The sequence below is a fragment of the Oncorhynchus mykiss genome, chromosome 8, assembly GCF_057628025.1.
Source record: "Oncorhynchus mykiss isolate SJ-2025 chromosome 8, ASM5762802v1, whole genome shotgun sequence".
Taxonomy (NCBI): Eukaryota; Metazoa; Chordata; class Actinopteri; order Salmoniformes; family Salmonidae; genus Oncorhynchus; species Oncorhynchus mykiss.
In genome coordinates, this window is record NC_143029.1 from 62,205,171 (window position 1) to 62,230,788 (window position 25,618).

At 45.4% G+C, this 25,618-nt stretch overlaps 1 protein-coding gene across 50 annotated transcripts in view; it reads left to right on the forward strand.

Moving 5' to 3' along the window:
• The window catches only part of dip2cb (DIP2 acetate--CoA ligase C (putative) b), a 245,213-nt gene that overhangs the window by 204,575 nt on the left and 15,020 nt on the right, over positions 1-25,618 (forward strand). For 35 of the 50 annotated variants that reach the window (XM_090182162.1, XM_090182176.1, XM_090182167.1 and 32 more), the window contains exons 12-25: positions 61-170; positions 2,645-2,747; positions 4,404-4,468; positions 6,109-6,202; positions 6,452-6,571; positions 12,922-13,036; positions 13,785-13,924; positions 15,256-15,392; positions 15,700-15,908; positions 16,427-16,541; positions 17,069-17,270; positions 17,833-17,942; positions 25,101-25,181; positions 25,446-25,569. In XM_090182162.1, the coding sequence (XP_090038288.1) occupies positions 61-170; positions 2,645-2,747; positions 4,404-4,468; positions 6,109-6,202; positions 6,452-6,571; positions 12,922-13,036; positions 13,785-13,924; positions 15,256-15,392; positions 15,700-15,908; positions 16,427-16,541; positions 17,069-17,270; positions 17,833-17,942; positions 25,101-25,181; positions 25,446-25,569 (1,725 nt within the window). The remainder of the gene's footprint in view (positions 1-60; positions 171-2,644; positions 2,748-4,403; positions 4,469-6,108; positions 6,203-6,451; positions 6,572-12,921; positions 13,037-13,784; positions 13,925-15,255; positions 15,393-15,699; positions 15,909-16,426; positions 16,542-17,068; positions 17,271-17,832; positions 17,943-25,100; positions 25,182-25,445; positions 25,570-25,618) is intronic. The other 15 variants (XM_090182168.1, XM_090182182.1, XM_090182172.1 and 12 more) reach the window with 1 other exon arrangement.

A 25,618-nucleotide genomic window follows, 5' to 3' on the forward strand; every position in this document is an offset into this window, starting at 1 on the left:
ACTTCCTTTACGGTTGTCTTTACTTTTCTCTTGAATTATTCTGTCTCTATCTCCATCCAGGCTGGCCAAAGCTGCTGTGGTTTGTGACTGAATCCAAGCACTTATCCAAACCCCCCAGAGACTGGTTCCCACATATCAAGGATGCGAATAACGAGACGGCCTATATTGAGGTGACCCACAGCTTTATGTCTTTTGAGGGCTTGTGCCTTGTGCAATAATATAAATGTATTTCAAGATGTTCCAAACTTGTGCCAGGTCATGTCAGAAGACTTAATAGGTAAAGTTCACCACCACAATAATATTTGTATTTTGTGCCTTTTACTCCCATTGACTGAGACCTCAATATTCTCCTGGGTCTGTTAAATACGTGTCTCACTCTTGACAGTCAGAGAAGGATTGGATAGACTGCGGTCTCCATTGATTTGATGAATCATTCATGATGAAGACGGCAGGGTGTTGCTGTTATTACTTCAACTCCAGCTACAGTAGATCTCCCTCAACGTCCTACAGATCCTAGTCAACATCAATTCCTGCTACGCTATGCTGTGTGCACAGCTCTCATAGGGAAATCTAGACCACCTGCAAATGGCTCTTGTTTGGTGTGATAATTTCAGGCCTTCTAATTGCAGATCAATATGCTTCATGGGGTTTGATTACAAGTGTCTTTCTGGGGATTGGATATTCCGTTGCTGCTTCTGTATGAGAGACCAAGTGTTTTTCCCAAACGACACCCTGTTCCCTATGTAGTGCACTATTTTTGACCAGGTTCCTGGTCAAAAGTAGTGTACTATAAATGGAATAGGGTGCTATTTGGGAGGTGACCTAAGACCAGTCAATCCAGTAATCTAATGTGATTTGTCTTAATTAACTCTTTTTTTTTATGCAGCGAGGAGGTAATTCAACCGGAGGCGAAGATATTCTATGCTCATTGTGAAGTGATTGAAATGATCACGATGAAATAAGAGGGAAGAAAATGATTGGAAACGTCGTCAGGTCAGACGGCAGAGAGAGGTTGTGTCCCAACTGACACCCTATTCCCCATGTAGTGCACTACTTTTGACCAGGTTCTGTAAAATAGGGTGCTGTGTGAAACAGGTCCATTTTGTTTGTTCCAGTGGAGACCGAATCCAAAATGGCGGTAGTGAATAGTGACCTTTTTTTTGTTGTACTTTTGGCACATGCATGGTACTTTCCTACTCAGTCCGCACATTTTTCTAGTACGCTCTTCATTCAGCAATGGCTTAGAAGAAATCGCCTTGTCACATCTACAAAGGAAAATAACTCCAGAAATATTTTGCTGTAGTCCTAATCTTTTAGACAAATGGTTGTTTTCGTAGTCGTGCATCGCTAGCTAGACGTATGGCTGAGCAGATATCTGGACGTGCTATGCATCACTCCTCTCAACGTGGTACTACCTCAGATAGTCTGTGAGATATATAGAGCATGATAGATTCTGTTTTAATGACTTAGCCTAATGACGGACTAACTTTTCATATTTTTGTTCCATCTCCCTGTCTCTTAGTGCAGATACAAATCAATGGTGTAATCCATCTAAATGTTGAGAGCTGTTCTCCCCATTTTAGTTTGGTTGAGATCAAATATACGATGAAGAATGAATGTCTGATCCATTCCTGAGTTTCGGCCTGCGTTCCAAATGGCACCCCATTCCCTATGTAGTGCACTACTTTTGACTAAGGCCCATCAGCCCTCAGACAGATATGAGAACGGTCTCAGTACTCAGTCAGGGGAGAATACGGACAGTAGTCTGTATAGTGTTTATGTTTTGTTGTCTTCTCCCATTGATCCAGGCTAGCGCTGTGGTCGTTCATCAGACTGACTGGAGAAGACTGGCCGAGACCGCATCAAGGCTTTATTAGAGGAAAGATTGTCGTTGCCCTTCCTAGATCTACTACTATGTGTCTACTATAGGACTGGGAAAGGTCTGGTCTTAAAGACGGGACGTTACCGCACCATTTGTTATAGACAGAATGACTTTCTCAGCATAAAAATAGCACTTACTGTACACCTGGAGGTGTGTAAAAAGTAGTGAAAACAAATGAGGACATCATATGCCAAGTAGCATTATGGATATTGTCAATACTAGTGACTGATAATGAATCAGATATTTAACAGTAGTCTTTGTCAGCTTACGAGCCGTGTGGGTTGTCTGTACAGTAAGAAGCGGGTACCATCCAACAACATGATTGTACAGGAGGTGGATATGATGGGCTGTGTTGATGTGTTGCTGATTTGTGATTGTGACAGTAATGTGATACACCACATCCTGACTCCTTCTCTCTTTCTCTCTTTCTCTCTCGCTCTCCTTTCTCTCTTTCACTGTCCCTTTCTCTCACGCTCTTGCTCTCCTCTCTCTCTCTTTCTCATTCTCTCTCTCTCCTCTCTCTCTCTTTCTCATTCTCTCTCTCTCCTCTCTCTCTCTCTCTCTCTCTCTCTCTCTCTCTCTCTCTCTCTCTCTCTCTCTCTCTCTCTCTCTCTCTCTCTCTCTCTCTCTCTCTCTCTCTCTCTCTCTCTCTCTCTCTCTCTCTCTCTCTCTCTCTCTCTCTCTCTCTCTCTCTCTCTCTCTCTCTCTCTCTCTCTCTCTCTCTCTCTCTCTCTCTCTCTCTCTCTCTCCTCTTCACTACAGTATAAGACGTGTAAAGATGGCAGTGTGCTGGGAGTGACGGTGATGAGGATCGCTCTGCTGACTCACTGTCAGGCCCTCACCCAATCCTGTGGATACACAGAAGGTGGGTTTATGCACCCCTTTCCTATAAGACATTCTACAGAAGTCACAATACTTAGACTCTCGAAGTATCCTTTTTTTCAATTCTCCGTCCTACAGGAGACATGCATTAAAGATAATTCTTCATTACAATTGGCTTCTATTTCTCCTTTTATCTCTTTACCTCTTTCGCTTGTCTGGGCATTGTGCTTTTCACAGTCATTGTTCTAAACCCCGTATCTCACAGTAATCTTGTATTGTGTACATCTAATCTAATGTGTCATGTTTCATGGTTACTGTTTGATGCCACTGTTGGATTAAACTCTCTTGTTCTCTGTTATGTCTCTCTCTCGCTCTCCCTGTCTCTCTCTCTCGCTCTCCCTGTCTCTCTCTCTCTCTCTCGCTCTCCCTGTCTCTCTCTCTCTCGCTCTCCCTGTCTCTCTCTCTCTCGCTCTCCCTGTCTCTCTCTCTCTCGCTCTCCCTGTCTCTCTCTCTCGCTCTCCCTGTCTCTCTCTCTCACTCTCCCTCTCTCTCTCGGCATCTCGCTCTCTCTCTCGGCATCTCGCTCTCTCTCTCGGCATCTCGCTCTCTCTCTCGGCATCTCGCTCTCTCTCTCGGCATCTCGCTCTCTCTCTCGGCATCTCGCTCTCTCTCTCTCTCGGCATCTCGCTCTCTCTCTCTCTCGGCATCTCGCTCTCTCTCGGCATCTCGCTCTCGCTCTCTCTCGGCATCTCGCTCTCTCTCTCTCTCGGCATCTCGCTCTCTCTCTCTCGGCATCTCGCTCTCTCTCTCTCTCGGCATCTCGCTCTCTCTCTCTCGGCATCTCGCTCTCTCTCGCTCTCGGCATCTCTCTCGCTCTCGCTCTCGGCATCTCTCTCGCTCTCGCTCTTCCTGTCTCTCTCTTACTGTCTCTCTCTCTTGCTCTGCCTCTCTCTCGGTCTCTCTCTCTCTCTCTCTTTCCTGTCTCTCTCTCTCTCTCTCTCTCTCTCTCTCGCTCTGCCTCTCTCCTCCCTCTCTCTCTCTCTCTCTCTCGCTCTGCCTCTCTCTCTCGGTCTCTCTCTTGCTCTGCCTCTTTCCCTCTGTCTCTCTCGCTCTGCCTCTCGGTCTCTCTCTCTTCCTGCCTCTCTCTCTCCTGCCTCTCTCTCTCCTGTCTCTCTCTCTCCTGTGTCTCTCTCTCTCCTGTCTCTCTCTCTCTCTGTCTCTCTCTTACTGTCTCTCTCTCTCTCGCTTCCTGCCTCTCTCTCGCTTCCTGCCTCTCTCTCGCTTCCTGCCTCTCTCTCGCTCTGCCTCTCTCTCGCTCTGCCTCTCTCTCGCTCTGCCTCTCTCTCGCTCTGCCTCTCTCTCTCGGTCTCTCCCTGTCTCTCTCGGTCTCTCCCTGTCTCTCTCGGTCTCTCTCGGTCTCTCTCTCTCTCTCTCCTGCCTCTCTCGGTCTCTCTCTCTCTCTCGGTCTCTCTCTCTCTCTCCCTGTCTCTCTCTCTCTCTGTCTCTCTCTCTCTCTCTCTCCCTGTCTCTCTCTCTCTCCCTGTCTCTCTCTCTCTCTCTCTCCCTGTCTCTCTCTCTCTCTCTCTCCCTGTCTCTCTCTCTCCCTGTCTCTCTCTCTCCCTGTCTCTCTCTCTCTCCCTGTCTCTCTCTCTCTCTCTCTCTCTGTCTCTCTCTCTCTCTCTCCCTGTCTCTCCTGCAGCTGAGACCATAGTGAATGTATTAGACTTTAAGAAGGACGTGGGGCTGTGGCATGGCATTCTCACTGTGAGGACCAACCAGCTGGGCTTTCAATGGGTTTCACACAGACACACACACACACACACACACACACACACACACACACACACACATATATATATATATATATATATATATATATATATATATATATATATATATATATATATACACACACACACATACACTCACACACACACACACACACACACCTCTGCCCGGGGCTTAGAGGACTCGTTAAAGATCATTATATTCTTACTATGTTTTCTCTGAACACTGTCTTGGAATGGGAATTATATTATCAATTATCAGAGGCTTTTTTACCACTGTTGCTAAATTAGTTCTCCCAAATCCAATTAAAAGGAATAGTGAATATATTCTAATGTGTAGCCACAGGGAGTTTTGTCTCAATACTAAGGTTGAGCCCCAGATGGGACTCTGCTTCCTATAGAGTGCTCTACTTTTGACGAGGGTCCATCGGGCTCTGGTCAAAAGTTATGTACTACAAAGGGAATAGGGTGCCATTTGAGACGCATACAGTAATTCATCAGTTTTAACCAACCAGATTTCAGATCAGTTTTCTCATTAGCCTAGAAAGAGCCTGATCATTACCAGTCTTGATTGAGTCTAAAGGCACAGATGGTACGATTTTATTTGTCTTATGCCATGATTTTGCCGTCCGGGACAGAAATGTCCACGTCATGGAGGTGAAATGACCAAGTCATCACATTATTCACAACTGTGTATCTCAGTCATGGTCCTGTTTTGCCCTAGCACTAAAACACCTGATTGTCGGAGGTCTTGGCTCGTTCAGTGTGACAGGGTCTAGGTCTGCCGATGAAATGCCACTACGAGCGGTCGTAGGCTCAAGTTCTGGCAGTGTCAGAAATGTTGAGCCTTCATCTTGTAGTGTGGCTGGTGTTACGAGCCAATCCCGGTGACTGACCAATAGGAACACGGCCGGCATCGAGTATGCACACGATAACACGATTAGGCAGATTACTATAATAGTTCTATGTAAACGTTTACATGCGCCTGCAAGAAGAACGATTTCCCTAATAATCTTGTTTACATGACACATCTGAAATCAGGCAACCTGATGGGATTTTGATAAATGCAGAAAATCACAGATCAAAATGTACGTTCTACCATTTTTGGGAAGCACATTTGATTCTGAGTTCGGACATATTAAGTTTTTATGTGAAAACCTATTTCTAAGATGCACGTTTTTTTAACATAAACATAGGAGTGTTGCGCTGCTGGTGCTGGCACCTGCACAGGTAAAATACACAGCTTCAGCTGACGTAGCCTAGAGGGTGTCGGCTGACGTAGCCTAGAGGGTGTCGGCTGACGTAGCCTAGAGGGTGTCGGCTGACGTAGCCTAGAGGGTGTCGGCTGACGTAGCCTAGAGGGTGTCGGCTGACGTAGCCTCGCAAGCCAATCGCAGAATGTTACGACAGAACTGAATGAAATCGTACAATTCGGCCAGGCTGATGACAAGATTTGAATTTGGTAACAGCGCACAGTGTGACATTTAAGTAATCGTAGATGGAATCCAAAGTAGAGTGTGGGAAGTCTTTAAGTCTTAACAGTTTAATGGTGGTTCTGATTTGAATCTTGACTTGCATATCATCACGGCTCTGAGTAACGTGTGTCTCCTGTTGTAGAGTGTGATGAACATGATGCATGTTATCAGTATACCCTACTCACTGATGAAGGTCAACCCACTGTCCTGGATCCAGAAAGTGTGCCAATACAAAGGTCTGGACTCACCACCTCTCTATTCACATGACTTCTGTTAATAACTGCATGTCTATTTGACACCGGATGCTGTGCAGCTTTTAGTCGATTATGTGTTCTTCATTTATTTGTATAATACGTATGATTTGATATGCAGTTCAAACTGTGTTGTGACTGTTGGCATTTTGACTTCACATATTTTGAATATTTTGGCTGTGATCCCCATGTGAACTGTCCCTAATCCTCGCTATGGTCTGATTCCTCCCCCAGCGAAGGTGGCGTGTGTGAAGTCCCGAGACATGCACTGGGCCTTGGTGGCACACAGGGACCAGAGGGACATCAACCTGAGCTCACTACGCATGCTGGTGGTGGCCGATGGAGCCAACCCCTGTAAGACCCCACTACCGTAGTACTGTATCACGTCTCTCTATCAATTCAAAGGCCTTTATTGGCATGGGAAACATATGTTTACCTAATAGATATGGGAGTTGATCAGGATTGGATTTTTATTCAAATTCTTTGTGGGTCTGTGTAATCTGAGGAAAATGTGTCTCTAATATGATCATACGTTTGGCAGGAGGTTAGGAAGTGCAGCTCTGTTTCCACCTCATTTTGTGGGTAGTGGGCACACAGCCTGTCTTCTTCAGAGCCAGGTCTGCCTATGGCGGCCTCTCTTGATAGCAAGGACAGTCTGTACATAGTCATAGCTTTTCTTGATTTTGGGTCACGGTAGTCAGGTATTCTGCTACTGTGTATTCTCTGTTTAGAACCAAATAACTTTCCAGTTTGCTCAGTTTTGTTGATTCTTTCCAATGTGTCAAGTAATTATCTTTTTGTTTCCTCATGATTTGGTTGGGTCTAATTGTGTTGCTGTCCGGGGGCTTTGTGGGGTGTGTTTTTGAACGGAATCCCAGTATCAGCTGACTGAGGTGACTCTTCTCCAGGTTCATCTCTCTGTAGGTGAGGGCATTGTTATGGAAGGTTTGAGAATCACTTCCTTTTAGGTGGTTGTAGAATTTAATTGCTATTTCTGGATTTGCATGATTAGTGGAAATTGTCCTTATTCTACTAGACATGCCTTATTTGGTGTTGTACATTGTATACAGAGGATGTTTTTGCAGAATTCTGCATGCAGTCTCTCAATTTGGTGTTTGTTATATTTAGTGAATTGTTGGTTGGTGAGCAGACCCCAGACCTCCCAACCAAAAAGAGCAATGGGTTCTATAACTGATTCAAGTATTTTTTGACAGATCCTAATTGGGATGTCAAATTTCATGTTCCTTTTGATGGCGTAGAAGTCCCTTCTTGCCTTGTCTCTCAGATTGTTCACATCTTTGTGGAAGTTACCTGTGGTGTTAATGTTTAGGCCGAGGTAGGTATAGTTTTTTTGTGTGCTCTAGGGCAACAGTGTGGAATTTGTATTTGACAACCGGACATTTTTTTGAATAATTGGTCTTACTGGAATGAACTGTCTGGGCCCAAGTCTGACACAATCTCTGCAAAATATCTAGGTGCTGCTCTATGCCCTTCTTGGTTGAGGACAGAAGCGCCAGATCCTATGGAAACAGTAAATATTTGACTTCAGAGTCAATTAGGTTGAGGCCGGGTGCTTCAGACTGTTCTAGAGTCCTTGACAATTCGTTGATATAAATGTTGAAGAGGGTGGGGCTCAAGCTGCATCCCTGTCTCACCCCCCTGAGGAAATACATTATTTTTTTTTGCCAATTTTAACTGCACACATGTTATTTGTGTGCATGGATTTTTATAATGTATGTTTTCCCTCCAACACCGCATTCCATAAATTTGTACAGCAGACCCTCGTGCCAAATTGAGTCAAGCTTTTTTTTTATCAACAAAGCATGGGAAGACTTTGTTTGTTTGTTAATAAGAGTGTTCAGGGTGAATACATGCTCTGTCGAACGGTAATTGGTAGAATTTGGTAGGAAGCCAATTTTTAAATACTGTTGACATCTAGTGGAAAGCATAGGAACTGCAAATGGAGTCCTAAGTCAATTGATACTGTAATGGCATTGAATAGAAAACTACAAAACCAAAAATAAACTACTTCCTGAATGGATTTTTCTCAGGTTTTCGCCTGCTAAATCAGTTCTGTTATACTCACAGACACTATTTTAACAGTTTTGGAAACTTTAGTATTTTCTATCCAAATCTACCAGTTACATGCATATCATATATTCTGGGGCCGAGTAGCAGGCCGTTTAATTTGGGCAAAATTCCGAATGCTGCACCCTACCCTAGAGAGGTTATCCATACATCTCCATTTTGGATAGATGGCTCTTCATGTTGTTTGTTTAGTGTGTTCCTATTTTCCCAGAAGTGGTTAGATTCTATGGATTTTTCAGTTATGTTGAGCTGATTTCTGATGTGCTGTTCTTTCTTTTTATGTAGTGCATTTCTGTTTTGTTTTAGTATTTAACCATAGTGAAGGTATAGGCTCAGGTTTTCTGGGTGTCTGTGTTTTTGGTTGGATTGGTTCCTCAATTTCTTTCTTAGGTTTTCTTTGTCATTGTTGTAAAAAAATAAATAAGGTTTTCATTCCACTGTTCCGACCAGCAAAATAAATGTCCGAACCGGTTCAAAAAACCCAAAAGGTAAGTTTATATCGTTCCTTTCGGTTCTTTTTTTTAACCTTTTACTCAAGTTTTTTACATTTTAGCTCATTAACTAACTTCACCAATCAGTGCAGATAGAGCAGGCAAGCTAGTTGTTTACAAGCGTGATGGACAGACAAGTCTAGCCTATGGCGCAAGATGCAACTGAAATTTTGCAGGTGGGGAAGAGGGCGAGAGAGGTTTGAGGAGGAGGAGGCTTGAAGCACTGAGCATCTTATGACATGCCACAGAATTATACATAGAAGGAGAGGCTTCTATAGAGGAACTTTGAATGCCCTTTGAGCTAGCTAGCTAACAATCTTGTGTGTGCAGAGCAGGGCCAGAATTAAAAACATGTCTTGCCTTTTTGTAGTTAATAAATCCAACGTGAAACATGATAACTAAGCCTATGCTAGTCCTTAACTAGCATTGAAAAAGTGAATCCATTCTTCTGTTGCTAATTTCAAATCTCTCACTGTCTTATTGTGGTGGCAGAATTTGGGGTGAGCTGTTGTTACTTTTCAATATATTCTGTGTTGGACTGTGATATGCCTTTCATAGACTCCTGGTATGTCTGTACCCTAACACAAGGCCACTGTGTTCCATAACTGTTGCTTGTATAAAATAACTATTGTGTAAACAGTATGATTGTATTATCACCTCCCACTATATAATGAACATGTACTGTAACTGTTCACTCTTGGAGTTCTACCCTGTGAAATCAGAGGTAGATCTCTCTTGCAGCTGCTTGTATTACATATGTTTCTATTATACAATTAAATAGTCTCTGCCTTAATCTCTGGATAAAATTTTCCACAACAATCTCAATCAAGCTTGTAACGTCAGTACTGTAGCCTAAACATGGGGGGATGGGCAGGTAGCCTAAACATGGGGGGGATGGGCAGGTAGCCTAAACATGGGGGGGATGGGCAGGTAGCATAAACATGGGGGGGATGGGCAGGTAGCCTAAACATCGGGGGGGATGGGCAGGTAGCCTAAACATGGGGGGGATGGGCAGGTAGCCTAAACATGGGGGGATGGGCAGGTAGCCTAAACATCGGGGGGATGGGCAGGTAGCCTAAACATGGGGGGGATGGGCAGGTAGCCTAAACATGGGGGGGATGGGCAGGTAGCCTAAACATGGGGGGGATGGGCAGGTAGCCTAAACATGGGGGGGATGGGCAGGTAGCCTAAACATGGGGGGGGATGGGCAGGTAGCCTAAACATGGGGGGGATGGGCAGGTAGCCTAAACATGGGGGGGATGGGCAGGTAGCCTAAACATGGGGGGGATGGGCAGGTAGCCTAAACATGGGGGGGATGGGCAGGTAGCCTAAACATCGGGGGGGATGGGCAGGTAGCCTAAACATGGGGGGGATGGGCAGGTAGCCTAAACATGGGGGGGATGGGCAGGTAGCCTAAACATGGGGGGGATGGGCAGGTAGCCTAAACATGGGGGGGATGGGCAGGTAGCCTAAACATGCACATGCAAAGATGTTCTGCTTGCAGGCAAACACTGGAATCATTTTCTGAGTGACAGAGTGAGAACTTTGCATAGGCGTTTTGTTGTGGGACTAGGAAAAAAATGCCTGGAACATAAAATAACATTGTTAACCGGTTCCCATGCTTCTAAAAGAACGGTTCTGTTCCGGAACAGTATGGATCATCAGTTTTCTGTTCTGTTCCAGCGCCTGCTGTTTAGGCTTTCTACTGCCAAGTTTACACCTTCACAACTGCAGTGAAATTTGTTGTTGGCTAATTGTTTACTTTCCATCCATCTGTAGCATTTCTTAATAGTATGCCGTTTGTCTGGCTTTGATGTCTCGTGATTGAGTATTGCTTTGTTGAAGAAGACCAGGGTGCTACCCTTCCCCAGATCTGTGCCTCAACAGAATCCTGTCTCGGAGCTCTACGGACAATTCCTTTGACCTCATGGCTTGATTTATTTGCTCTGACATGCACTGTCAACGGTGGGACCTTTAAAGACAGGTGTGTGCCTTTCCAAATCATGTCCGATGAATTGAATTTACCACAGGCGGACTGTAGGAACATCTCAAGGGTGATCAATGGAAACAGGATGCACCTGAGCTCAATTTTGAGTCTCATAGCAAAGGGTCTGAATACTTATGTAAATAAAAAAAAACTGTTTTCGCTTTGTCATTAAGGGGTATTGTGTGTAGATTGATGAGAAAAAAACATTTATTTAATTAATTTTAGAATAAGGCTGTAATGTAACAAAATGTAGAAAATGTCAAAGGGTCTGAATACTTTCCAAATGCACTGTAAGGTTATTATACAGCCAATGTTTGTCTATGGAGATGGCATGGCTGTGTGCTTGATTTTCTACACCGGTCAGCAACGGGTGTGGCTAAAATAGCCGAATCAACTTATTTGAAGGGGTGTCTACATACTTTCTCTCACAAACTCATTTTCAAATCAGGAGAACCCACATGGGGTCGCGACCCCTAGTGAGGTACGCTATGATTTTGCTGTGATCTGAGGGGTGTCAGTGGGCTGACTGAATGCTCTGAGAGACTGTGTTGGGGTTGGTGATAGTCGTCTACAGTACTGCTGCCAAGAGATGAGCTGTAGGTGTACCTACTGTAGGAGTCCCCTCGAAGCCTACCATTGATTATGTACAGACCCAGACGAGTACATGTTCCTGGGTCTGGAAATGATTGATCTCCCCCTCTAGGATGGAGAAGCTGTCTAAATTAAAGTATGGTGATTTTAGTGGGGGGATACAGGTAGCACACAGGATGGAAATGTTCTCTGTTGAGATTATTTCCTTATTTATTTCCAAATGTGCCTGTTTTTATTAATTGAATAGTGGGTTAGGTCTGCTTTATACCAAATTAGCATACTCCCTGGGTCTCTTCCCTGTTTCACACCTGGTAGTTTGGTGGATGGGACTACCAGCTCTCTGTAACCTAAAGGGCAACCAGTGGGTCCATCTCCTCTATACCATGTTTCTTATAGGATGACAATGTCTATATTTCTTTGGTGAAATGTCCTCACTCACTCACACCACAGAAACATCACTGCTCAGAGTTTTCTATTCACACCAGGCCATGAACTTTGAGAACACCATTGTGTTGTGCATGAGTCATGGCACCTGTTGACAGCAGGTCAGAGTAGAAGCCTAGAGTTCCACCATCCAGTAGGTCTAACTTGTACTAGACACTACCTAGGACAGTCTTCTATGAATCCAATAACTTGTTCCATACAGATCCTATAATTCACTAGTGGACATTGGCTTCCTAGGTCAATGAAACTTTAATTCTAGATATGGTCAAATATTACAGAAAACTATAGGATCTCTAATACTTTGTACTGAAACCTATTCTGTGGCAGCCTATGTTCATGATGCGGGTCTCATAGAATGTCTCTGTCATCTAGGCTAAGTCATCTTATAACTTTAGGGAAATGCATTTAATGGCCTAGTGAAGTATACTGTAGCCAATATATAATTGACCAAGCAGCGGTCATGGAACAACTACAGTAAGTTACCACTGGTGCTGTAAAAACATATACTACCACAGCTACGTTACTATAGCTAGTGGGACCTATGGCGACAATAACAATTGAGTGATGTTGTTCACTTCCAATGCTAGCCTTATAAATGTGACTCTAGAGAATATAATTGAAAGGAACAAATGAGTGAGAATGGTTTAGAGGCAGTGAGATCTGGTAACGGAGGGCAGTACAATCTGGTTACATCATTTGATGATTAACAGTATGCTTGCTGAGCTCAGCCTGACAGGGTTATGGTGTGGGGCAGACGAGCAGTGCAAGCTGGGAGAAAATCAACTGCCACAGCAACTAACCTGCTGTAACGGTTATCCACAGAATCAAACGATGCTGACATCTAGATTGGTATTTAGATTGGTATAATGTATTGGTGTTTTCCTCCCCTTGCCCAGGAGCCAAATCTATGGCTTCCAACCTACTCAAAAACAGCACTTGCCAACTTGAATTGGAATGAGGTAGTCTTTCAACACGTTTGTGTGTAGTATCACTAGGATGTCTGATTTTGTTCTTCAACATTGACTGTTAAGGTACACCTCTCTCTGTCTATCTTCCTCTCTCTTATCCCTCGTTGTCTTTTGCGCTCTCGCTTTCTCTCTCAGGGTCCGTCTCGTCGTGTGACGCATTCCTCAATGTCTTCCAGAGTAAGGGGCTGAAGCCGGAGGTTATCTGTCCCTGTGCCAGCTCTCCAGAGGCCCTCACTGTAGCCATCAGGAGGTACACACAAACACTCATTACTATGAACTTTTATACAAAACTCTTAAGTTTACTGTCCTGTGGGTTATGGCAGTTATAGCTGCCACCCATCTATTGTAGCTCAACTTCAAATAGCCCCTGCTTACAGTAATGAGGGCAAGTTTAATTAAATCTCAAATTACAGGAAAAAAAAGTCAACTCCCTGCCCTTGATTATGACACTGTAAAAAGCTTACTGTGTGCGCCACATGCATCACTTATAAATGACATCTTGACATTAAGGATACTGTGGCAATTACGTCATTTCATTTCCAGGACACAGCTTCAAACTCGCAAATCTAATCAACAGCCTGCCAATAAAACCCAATTCCCATTTCTACCCTGTTGCCCACACACACACACACACACACACACACACAGCACCATTAATGAAAGCACCCCTATGATGGCGTTGTCCTGGTGTTTTATGGCCCTCCGTTTCCCCGGGGGCGTCGAGCTCCCGCTTCCACTAAGGGAGTAGCCCCATCCCTAGCCGTCTAATTGGCAGATTTTTAAATGGGATGCAGGTTTTGATTTGGGGATGTGTATTTTGGAGCTTGTTGGTAGGGGCGCTACACTGTGGCTGACCCCGGTTCTGACCCCAACCTCTCCGTGTGTACAGTATGTACTGTATGTGCATGTCTACCGGGGTGAATGGGATATGCAGAAGACCCATTTTATTTTGTTAGTCATGAAGCAAATGGACAATAAAGTAATCTTCTTGTTAATAGGCCGACAGACGACAGTAACCAGCCCCCAGGAAGAGGAGTACTGTCCATGCAGGGTCTGAGTCACGGGGTCATCCGGGTGGACTCTGAGGAGAAGCTGTCTGTTCTCACCTTGCAGGATGTCGGCACTGTTATGCCAGGAGGTAAACACCAGGGTTGCAATACCGGTTACTTTCCCAATATTCCCAGGTTTCCAGAAATCCTGGTTGGAATATTCCCGGCATCAGAATGGAATAAGAAGGAAGTCTGGTAACCTGCAACTGGTGTTTCTGGATAAGCTGGGATTTTTGGCAAGGTTACTGGAGATTGTGTAACCCTACTACAAACACAGCTTTATGTCTGATTTATGCCCTTAGCAAGGATAGAAAGCAGCATAGCAAACAGAATGTTCATAGATTCATTGAATTTACCAGACACACACACACACACACACATTACTTGATGTATGACTGAATTATCCAAAAAATATTGTTTTGATATCCATATTTTTAGATGAAGCAGAAGTTGTTCATTATCCAGATCACGTCATATGATAGAGTTTCCATCAAATGGAATCTTGTTTTCCATGTAAAATCCTGGCATTACTCACGACGATGCCTCATAACTGACCAACACGCATAAAGAAGTTATATTGACCCTGAAATGAAAATATAAAAAGTGTAAATAAAAAAACATTCCTCAACGGAGAGTTCAACCTAGGGAGTGTGTTTTTGTGATTTGGCTCAGTGGGAGGGTTGGAGAGGGTAACTCAAATGTCACCCTATACCATACATAGTGCCCTACGTTTTACCAGAGCACTATGGGAATTTTATAAGGTGTTTGGGACGCAGAAAGACCGAAGAAGAGAGGGGGTTGTGTGGTGGGTTTCTAGATTCCTGAGGGCCCTGACCTCCCCAGCATGTGGTGCCAAGATGAGTGCCTGGCTGCCTGATACAGAGTTCATAAAGAACCTTTCCACCCACACAGAGGCCCTGCAGCCATGACCCAGGGCCGCGGGCCTCCCTACCACCTCCCTACCCCTTAACATGTCTCCTTCCAGCACCAGATACGGGTGACCCTAACCTCATTTCCTCACCTGCTCTCTGTTAGGGGTTTCCTGGAAGTGTGTTGTGGTCCTGAGGACGCAACACCTTTTTATTGAACACAAGGGATGTGTCCCAAATGGCATCCAGTTCCTTATATAGTGCACTACTTTCTACCAGAGCCCTACAGGTACTGGTCAAAAGTAGTGCACTAAATAGGGAATATGGAGCCATTTGGGACACAGACCAGAGGAGTGCACCCTCAGCTATGTGCTGCAGAGTAATGCAGTGGCTATATAATGAAGTGCACTTGGCTTGATGTGGATCATTGAGGTAGCTGGGCCTGGCTTCACTGCTCTAAACCCCTCTCTCGCGCGCGCTGCTGTTTACTAAAAAAACTCTCTCCCTCTTTCTTTCCCCTCCACTCTCCTCCTCTTTTTGATTTCTTGCAGCTCTGATGTGTGTAGTGAGACCAGATGGGGTTCCGCAGTTATGCAAAACAGATGAGATCGGGGAACTGTGTGTGGGTTCTATTGCCACGGGGACGTCGTACTACGGTCTCTCAGGCATGACCAAGAACACCTTTGAGGTAAGGCCTAACAGCATGGCGTTGTGGGCTGAGCTACCCCTGGGTCCTGGCTAGGGACGGTTAGGATGCCTGGGGATTGGCTCTAACAACTGCTGCTGTTCAATAGTTCTTAAAAACCCTTCCACATTCCTCAAGTGCTCTATATAATCCATTAGTGGAGAGAGAGTCATTTAATGGAATTGCACCCTTATGTGATGCCTTCATTCATTCATTTGTTTTATTTATCCATTGGGCTAATTTTAATCACTTTCTGTGTATTGCACTTTGTTAGGAGAGTGATAAACTAATGTGTATGTCTGTACTCTAGGTGTTCCCCATGAACAGTGTTGGGGCTCTCATCAGTGAGTACCCCTTCACCAGGACAGGCTTGCTGGGCTTCGTGGGTCCTGGGGGACTGTGCTTCATCGCTGGCAAGATGGACGGCCTCATGGTGGTGGGGGGAAGGAGGCACAACGCTGACGACATCGTGGCTACAGCCCTGGCTGTGGAGCCCATGAAGTTTGTCTACAGGGGGAGGTAGCTGTTCATCTATCAGTTGTGGATAGGGACAGGAGTTTTTATTCATGTGTGATCATACCAGGAAAACCTCTGGGCCCTATTTCTTGGTCAAGTCCTGTGGACTGGAAAAGCTCCTGACACTAATTAAATAAGAAATGATGGTGATCATAGCTGATTGACTGTTTGTGCTTATGCAGTGTTGGTAACAGTATTGGCCTCCTGTTTCTCTATGCTACAGGATAGCTGTGTGCTAATGCTAACATGTGCTAATGCTAACAGTGTGGTAACAGTATTGGTCTCCTGTTTCTCTATGCTACAGGATAGCTGTGTGCTAATTCTAAAAGTGTGGTAACAGTATTGGTCTCCTGTTTCTCTATGCTACAGGATAGCTGTGTGCTAATGCTAACAGTGTGGTAACAGTATTGGTCTCCTGCCTCTCTCTGTTTCTCTGTGCTCCGGGATAGCAGTGTGCTAACGGTGTTGGTCTCATTCTGTATGTAATTCTATGGTTGGTCTCCCATCTCTCTGTTCTCCAGGATAGCAGTGTTCTCCATCTCTGTGTTACATGATGAGAGGATCGTGGTGGTGGCAGAGCAGAGACCTGACTCTACAGAGGAGGACAGCTTTCAGTGGATGAGCAGAGTGCTGCAGGTGTACACACACACACACACACACACACACACACACACACACACACACACACACACACACACACACACACACACACACACCAGTAGACTGAGCCCTGTACTGTAATAACCCAGGTCTCTGGGCTCCTGTCCATAACTAAAGAGACTGTGGTTTCACTATAAAAGCTGTTTCCAGCTGTGTGATTGCAGTCAAAACAAATAAGATAACATGTTCACTTCCTCTTGATCCGATTACACATGGCCTTGGTGTGTTTATCGTCTTTACGACTGTAGCCATGTTCCACCGAAGTCAAATGTTCACTTAGTTCACGCATGGAGACAAAGGGAGAATTTGACTTAATAGGAAGTTGTGATTTGCTCCTTAGCCATCCATACCTCACAAACACTGGCACCGTGTTCCTCCACATACAGGCAATATGACCTGTCTTTACTACTGTAAGCATATCTAGTTGTCATATACAATATAATAGTGCAGTCCTTTTGAGGCACACATCACCCTAATCCCTGTCCCCTTCCCTCCCCATATAGGCCATAGATGGGATCCACCAGGTGGGGGTGTATTGCCTGGCCCTGGTCCCCTCCAACACGCTTCCTAAAACCCCTCTGGGGGGAATCCACCTGTCAGAGAGCAAGCAGCTGTTCCTGGAGGGCTCCCTGCACCCCTGCAACGTCCTCATGTGTCCCCATACCTGTGTAACCAACCTGCCCAAGCCCCGGCAGAAACAACCGGGTCAGACACTATATTACACCATCCTGAGTGGGTCTGCCTGGGGGATTGATAGTTCATTTGTTTCATAGAAATCCTTAGTTTACATGGTGATAGAGATATCTACAGCCATTTAATTCATCTTAATATTTATTGATTCTGTTGGATGAGGTGTAGAACTATTCAGGACTGTACAGGGTGTGTTTTGTAGTCTGGCCTTGTAACATGTCCCATCTGATCCAACACATCCCAAACTGTCACCTCTCTCCAATAGTTATAGTACTGTGTTGCCCCTAGATAGATGTTAATTTACAACACAGGTTTCTGTCTGAGAGGCACTCTGTCAGAGTAGAATCCATCCAGTCAATTGGCCCATCCATTCGGTGGCCTTCGCCTCTGAACACAAGGTCAATCTCAGCCCACCCGGCCTCTGTAAATCTCTGGGAATTAGGGGGAATTCACTGCACACACAATGTGAGCTAGTATATATCACTATAGATCACAGCCAGGGATATAGATTCCACATGTTTGTATCAGTGTGTCTCTCTGTATGTGTGTTGTCTCACCTTTATCCCTCTGTCCACAGAGATCGGGCCTGCCTCTGTGATGGTGGGGAACCTGGTGTCGGGGAAGAGGATTGCCCAGGCTAGCGGCAGGGACCTGGGCCAGATGGAAGACAATGATCAGGCAAGGAAGGTGTGTGTGCTGTGCTGCTCTCTGAGGGCTTGGTTTTCATCAACACCATCTACATCGGCACGCTCATTAAACCATGGACTGTGGGCTTCCAGCTGAATATTCGCCTGTGTCCCAAATGCCACCCTACTCCATACATGGTGCCCTACTTTTGACCAGATCCCTATGGGCCCTGGTCAAAAGTAGTGCACTATATAGAGAATAGGATTCCATTTGGGACTTCGTATGAATCAGTTGAATATTGGCACACTCTCCATGTTTAAGTTGACCATCGACTGTAATTTGATCCCCTCATATGTAAACACTATAGTTGTACTGTAGTTCAGCCGTTGTTCATCTATAGTCTCCCAAAGTCATCTGTGTGTTTATATGGATGGATCAGACCATATACATTTCTGCTCTCATGCCTTGCACAACACAGCAACAAATACCACCACCCCGTGGTCCAATAGGATGTATTGTTACTCTGATTTTTGACTCAAGTGTCAAGGCTTCAAATGTCCTGGGATCGGTAGACTGGTGTTGTTACAGAACTAATATGGAACAAAGCGTTTAAAAGGATTGTTGAGACAGGCAACATTAGGATATTTAGTATGCACAGTACTAAAGACATTTCTCAATGGTATTTTCCATTTCATAGACGGATGTCTAAGAGGCTCTCTGTCTCTGAGATACCTAATAATAGGGTGTGTAACTGTACCGTGAACTCCGTCCCAAAATGGAATTTTCCCCATGTAGTGCACTGTTTCCCTTTGTATTCCCTGTTGGCCCTGGTTAAAAGTAGTGCACTAATGTAGGGATTAGTGCTCCATTGGGACCAGTGCGGTGTGTTTGCGATAGACTGAAGTAGATGGATGGGACTGTAGAGTGCAGAGTGCCTACCCAGCATAGCTCTAGGTGCTGACACTAGGCCTCAGGTCTCCATGTACCCATAGCTCTAGGTACTGACACAAGACCTCAGGTCTCCCTGTATCCATAGCTCTAGGTACTGACACTAGGCCTCTGGTCTCCCTTTATCATAGCTCTAGGTACTGACACTAGGCCTCTGGTCTCCCTGTATCATTGCTCTAGGTACTGACACTTGGCCTCTGGTCTACCTGTATCCATAGCTCTAGGTACTGACACAAGACCTCAGGTCTCCCTGTATCCATAGCTCTAGGTACTGACACTAGGCCTCTGGTCTCCCTTTATCATAGCTCTAGGTACTGACACTAGGCCTCTGGTCTCCCTGTATCATTGCTCTAGGTACTGACACTAGGCCTCTGGTCTACCTGTATCCATAGCTCTAGGTACTGACACTAGGCCTCTGGTCTCCCTGTATCCATAGCTCTAGGTACTGACACAAGACCTCAGGTCTCCCTGTATCCATAGCTCTAGGTACTGACACTAGGCCTCTGGTCTCCCTGTATCCATAGCTCTATGTACTGACACAAGGCCTCTGGTCTCCCTGCATCCATAGCTCTAGGTACTGACACTAGGCCTCTGGTCTCCCTGCATCCATAGCTCTAGGTACTGACACTAGGCCTCTGGTCTCCCTGCATCCATAGCTCTATGTACTGACACAAGGCCTCTGGTCTCCCTGCATCCATAGCTCTAGGTACTGACACTAGGCCTCTGGTCTCCCTGCATCCATAGCTCTAGGTACTGACACTAGGCCTCTGGTCTCCCTGCATCCATAGCTCTAGGTACTGACACTAGGCCTCTGGTCTCCCTGTATCCATAGCTCTAGGTACTGCCACTAGGCCTCTGGTCTCCCTGTATCCATAGCTCTAGGTACTGACACTAGGCCTCTGGTCTCCCTGTATCATAGCTCTAGGTACTGACACTAGGCCTCTGGTCTCCCTGTATCATAGCTCTAGGTACTGATACTAGGCCTCTGGTCTCCCTGTATCATAGCTCTAGGTACTGACACTAGGCCTCTGGTCTCCCTTTATCATAGCTCTAGGTACTGACACTAGGCCTCTGGTCTCCCTGTATCCATAGCTCTATGTACGGACACTAGGCCTCTGGTCTCCCTGTACCCATAGCTCTAGGTACTGACACTAGGCCTCTGGTCTCCCTGTATCCATAGCTCTAGGTACTGACACTAGGCCTCTGGTCTCCCTGTATCCATAGCTCTATGTACTGACACTAGGCCTCTGGTCTCCCTGCAGCCATAGCTCTAGGTACTGACACTAGGCCTCTGGTCTCCCTGTACCCATAGCTCTAGGTACTGACACTAGGCCTCTGGTCTCCCTGTACCCATAGCTCTAGGTACTGACACTAGGCCTCTGGTCTCCCTGTATCCATAGCTCTAGGTACTGACACTAGGCCTCTGGTCTCCCTGTATCCATAGCTCTAGGTACTGACACTAGGCCTCTGGTCTCCCTGTATCCATAGCTCTAGGTACTGACACTAGGCCTCTGGTCTCCCTGTATAATAGCTCTAGGTACTGACACAAGACCTCAGGTCTCCCTGTATCCATAGCTCTAGGTACTGACACTAGGCCTCTGGTCTCCCTGTATCATAGCTCTAGGTACTGACACAAGGCCTCTCGTCTCCCTGTATCCATTGCCTCCTTTCTGTTTCCACTGAGTGTTGGAACTATCCATCAACATTTTCTTTCTACGAAGTAGGAAGCTTAAACCAGTCAAACACAGACTGATGTAATGTTGGCTTATCTAAGCCCTTACTTCATATCTGAGTAGTGGATAGCGGCATACTGGTTGGTATACTGCGTGTTGGGGAAGGATTGTAGTCTTGGTTAGTTTGGTTTGATTAGATTTGCCTTGAAATATCAAACAGTACATTTCCCTCAGGGCTTTAGGACAACCCTGGCAAATGGCATCCTATTCCCTACAGTGCACTACTTTTTGAACAGGGCCCATAGGGCTCTGATCAAAAGTAGTGCCCTACATAGGAAATAGGGTGCTATTTGGGACGAAGCCCCTGTCAATACAGAGATGTATGTGATTTGACTGATTCTCGATTTGATGGCACTTTATTTTCCTTTTCCAGTGGCAGAGGTTTGGAAAGTAATTATTAATAAAGGAATGTGAGGTGCCTGGCTGGTGGCACTGAGCAATGGTGAGCATAGCCGTACCGTAGCGGAGACAGAATTGATTTCCCCTTTCTCTCATGCTGAAAAATCTCATCAATCACCCCGTTAGGCAGTCGCTTGGGCAGTACGACCTCTAATGTAAAGTGACAAGGCAGACGACAGCAACAACACAACACTCACATTTCTTCTGTTTTACTTTCCCTTTGGAAGACGGGACACATTGAGTGCATTTCAAATGGCACCCCATTCCCTATATAGTGCACTACTTTTGACCAGGGCTGATAAGACTCTAGTTAAAAGTGGTTGAACTATTGAGGGGAATAGGGTTCCATTTGAAAGGCAGATATTGTTTGTGGTGTGGTTTGGAATCCTCTGACTCAGACTTCATGCTCTTTTCCATTTGCTCTAATCCTCCTAGCAACCATCAGTCTGTATCCCTTCCTCTGCTCCTTTGTTCTGTTCAGCATGCCAACCAGACCATAATAATCACTGCTGCTCTGCTTCCCTCATTATCACCTTAATGCACCAATATGGTCTGGCTGTCTGCATGCTCATTCATCTGGAAATCAGGTCCTCTGTGTGAATGGCTTTTTCTTATTTCGTAGCTCGATTTCCTTAATATTCAATGTTGTGATTTTAAACCTGTGCTCGATAGTCTGGCCATGTCTAACCCAATCAATGAATTTGCGTCAGGGAATGGTTGCTGCTCTAGCATGTTTTGTTCCTTCTTTCCAGTATAACGAATAGTTGTGTTCAACTTCATATTGCTGAAATGTACACCACCTAGTTGGTCACATAACAGTAAAGACTGATATCCACTTTGATAATGACAGCTGATACTTTTCAGATAAATCTCTTCTACACAAGCTCTGGAATCACAGACGCTTAAACAGATAAAGCTCTTTCTTCTCTGTACTGATTCTAATCCACAGCCCTGGAGTCTGAGTCACAGACCGACACTGACTGGCTGGGCTGATTAAAGACAATGGCTCTTTGTGCTGCTCCGTACTGACCAGGCAGGCTCAGGCTTAACTAGAGCACTCTGGGGGAGTCTCAGAGGAGGGGGTGGGCCTTCAGCGTTCAATACAGTCCTCTGCCATTCATATCTGCCTGTCTCTCCTGGCTGTCACAGCTCTGACAATATCGGGGATGCATCCCAAATGGAACTCTATTCCCTATGTAGTGCAGTACTTTTGACCATGGGCCCATAGGGCTCTGATCAAAAGTGATGCACTAAATAGGGAAAACGGTGCATTTTGGGACACAACCTGGGCCTCTCTCAATCCAACTGATCTAGCCTAATCTACAGTAGTGGGATGGTTTCCTGTGAACAGAAACAGAATATATTGGTTTTACTGAATTATCCACTGGGCTTATGGCAAGTGCCTTAGTGATGTTTTCATCAGGAAACGGTGTTCATATTTTACCAATGTTGTAGCAGCGTTGGCAGAGTCGACTAAGTTCCTGTCTTATTGTTTGTTTGAGTGCAGAGAGAGAGAGGGAGGGCGGGAGCCACTTAGTTTTAGGCAGCCCCTCACTTGGGATTTGTCCCAAATGGCACCCTATTCCCTATGCAGTGTAATACTTTAACAAACCCACATGGGCTCTGGTCAAAAGCAGTGTACTACACAGGTAATGGGGGGGGGGGGGGCGGCATTTGGGAAACAGACGAGGGTTCACAGGGAATTTGTCTGTTCTGTGTGTCTGTTGGAAACAGGCCTTCCTATGGAATTAGACAGGAAATATCAAATGACTGTTTTAACAGGACAACATCTGTCCGTACTTAATGGCAAGAGCCCTGGTGTAAAACTAAGCACTTTCAGCAGCTGTCATTTTCACAGCATTTTTCTAAAACTAGACAGGCTAAAGTGACGGTTGGTGGTGGGTGGATTTTCCTGGGGTGTCCAGAGCAAGGAAGTAGTTCATGGTGTAAATCCTAAATGGCACTCTATTCCCTAATTAGTGTATTACTTTTGACCAGAGGGATCTGGTAATAGGGTGCCATTTTGGGACTCATCTGGTTGTCAGAGCAGCGTAGAAGATCACAGAGAACATGATTTACTATCTGTAGCAGTTGGACCCGGTGGATTAAAACGGTGCATACTGAATCTCTAATTCATCACTATAAGAGCAGGCCTGAAGACGTTTGTGCTCTGCTCCTATGACAGAACCAGACTGCAAAAAGCATGAATTACACTCCACTATTTACTCCTCCACTGCCCCCACGGATGAAACCTTGAAGAATTCATAAACTGAGACATGCTTGGCCCATTCTCTTATTTCTCACTCTTTCTATCTGCGCCACCGATATGGAGCTCATGTCTCTGTCTCTCTCCCTCTCTGTCTCTCTCTCTCTCTGTCTCTCTCAGCAACTGAACCAGTGCATTCAGCATTTTGAAATGTTATGAGAGCAGGTCATTGTGCTAAAAGAATGATATGTGTAAGAACTCAGCGTGTCACCTTCTAATATGAAGCTCTGACTTTGCTGATACGCTACATGACCAAAAGTATGTGGACACCTGCTCGTCGAACATCTCATTCCAAAACATGGGCATTAATATGGAGTTGGTCCCCCTTTTTTTTGCAATAACAGCCTCCACTCTTCTGGGAAGGCATTCCACTAGATGTTGGAACATTGCTGCAGGGACTTGCTTCCATTCAGCCACGAGAGCATTAGTGAGGTCGGGCTTTTGATGTTGGGCAATTAGTCCTGGCTCGTGGTTGGCGTTGCAATTCATCCCAAAGGTGTACGATGGGTTTGAGGTCAGGGCTATGTGCAGGCCTGTCAAGTTCTTCCACACCGATCTCAACAAACCATTTCTCTATGGACCTCGCTTTGTGCATGGGGGCATTGTCATGCTAAAAAGGGCCTTCCCCAAACTGTTGCCACGAAGTTGGAAGCACAGCATGGTGTAGAATGTCATTGTATGCTACAGAATTAAAGTTTCCCTTCACTGGAACTGAGGGGCCTAGCCCAAACAATGACAAACAGCCCCAGACTATTATTCCTCCTCCACCAAACTTTACAGTTGGCACTATGCATTGGGGTAGGTAGCGTTCTCCTGGCAACCGCCAAACCCAGATTTGTCCGTCTGACTGCCAGATGGTGAAGCGTGATTCATCACTCCAGAGAACATGTTTCGAGCTTTACATCACTCCAGCTGACACTTGGCATTGCGCGTGGTGATCTTAGGTTTGTGTGCATCTGCTCTGCCATGGAAACCTATTTCATGAAGCTCCTGACGAACAGTTCTTGTGCTGATGTGGCTTCCAGAGGCAGTTTGGAACTATGTAATGAGTGTTGCAACCAAGGACAGACGTTTTTTACGCGCCAGCACTCGGCGGTCCCATTCTGTGAGGTTGTGTGGCTTACCACTTCGTGGCTGAGCTGTTGCTCCAAGACATTTCCACTTCACAATAACAGCCCTTACAGTTGACTGGGGCAGCTCTAGCAGGGCGGAAAGTTTACGAACTGACTTGTTGGAAAAGTGGCATCCTATGACGGTGCCACGTTGAAAATGACTGAGCTCTTCAGTAAGGCTATTCTACTGTCAATGTTTGTCTATGGAGATTGCATGGTTGTGTGTTCGATTTTATACACCTGTCAGCAACGGGTGAGGCTGAAATAGCCGATTCCATTAATTTGAAGGGGTGTCAACATACTTTTGTGTAGATACTTTATTGAGGAAAAATATACTTACTGTGATATGTGGTTGTCCTACCTAGCGATCTTAAGATGAATTCACTAACTGTAGTTGCTGTGAATAAGAGCATCTGCTAAATTACTCAAATGTAACAGCTTCTCCTCAATAGGCTAACAGATTGTGTGATTATGGCAGACATGTTTTAGCCAATGGTACTCAGGGATTTAATTACTGTACCTTTCTCTCCTAGGCGATGTCTGAAATGGCACCAAATTCCCTATATAGGGCACTTCTTTTGACCAGAACCCTATGCATTCCCTGGTCAAAAGTAGTGCACTCTACATAGAGAATAGGGTGCCTTTTGTGACACACACTTCCTGTCTGAGTTGAACACTGAGGCAGAATGGCTCCTCTCCTCTCGGAGTGTGTGATCCAGCCAGAACCTTATTTTATTTTCCCTTCTTTTGTATATTTTAGTTCCTCTTCCTCTCTGAAGTGTTACAATGGAGGGCCCAGACCACTCCGGAACATGTGCTTTACACACTTCTCAACTGCAGGGTGAGTGAGACCTGGCTAAAGGCTGTATTGGCATTGTTCACATCTGACTCCTGACATGTTTTGTACACACAGCAGTAGCAGCTGAAATAGTTGAGTGTTCTCACTTTGTATTGAGCCCTATGAGGATTTTATTTGAAGTAGCCCTATCAAAGACCTATTGAAACTTTAAAACTGTAAATCATCATTTTCTTGCTCTCTTTTTCTCTCCCTTTTTCTTTTTGTCTCTATGTGTATGTGCCTGTGTCTTCGCGTGTGTGACCACAGGGGACGATAGCCAGCTCTCTGACATGTGTCCAATTGCATAAGAGAGCAGAGAAGATTGCCACCATGCTGGCGGAGCGAGGACACCTGCAGGACGGGGATCACGTTGCGCTCGTCTACCCCCCTGGTACGGCTGCTGCCTGGGACTGACACACAGATCACACGTTTCTCACTGG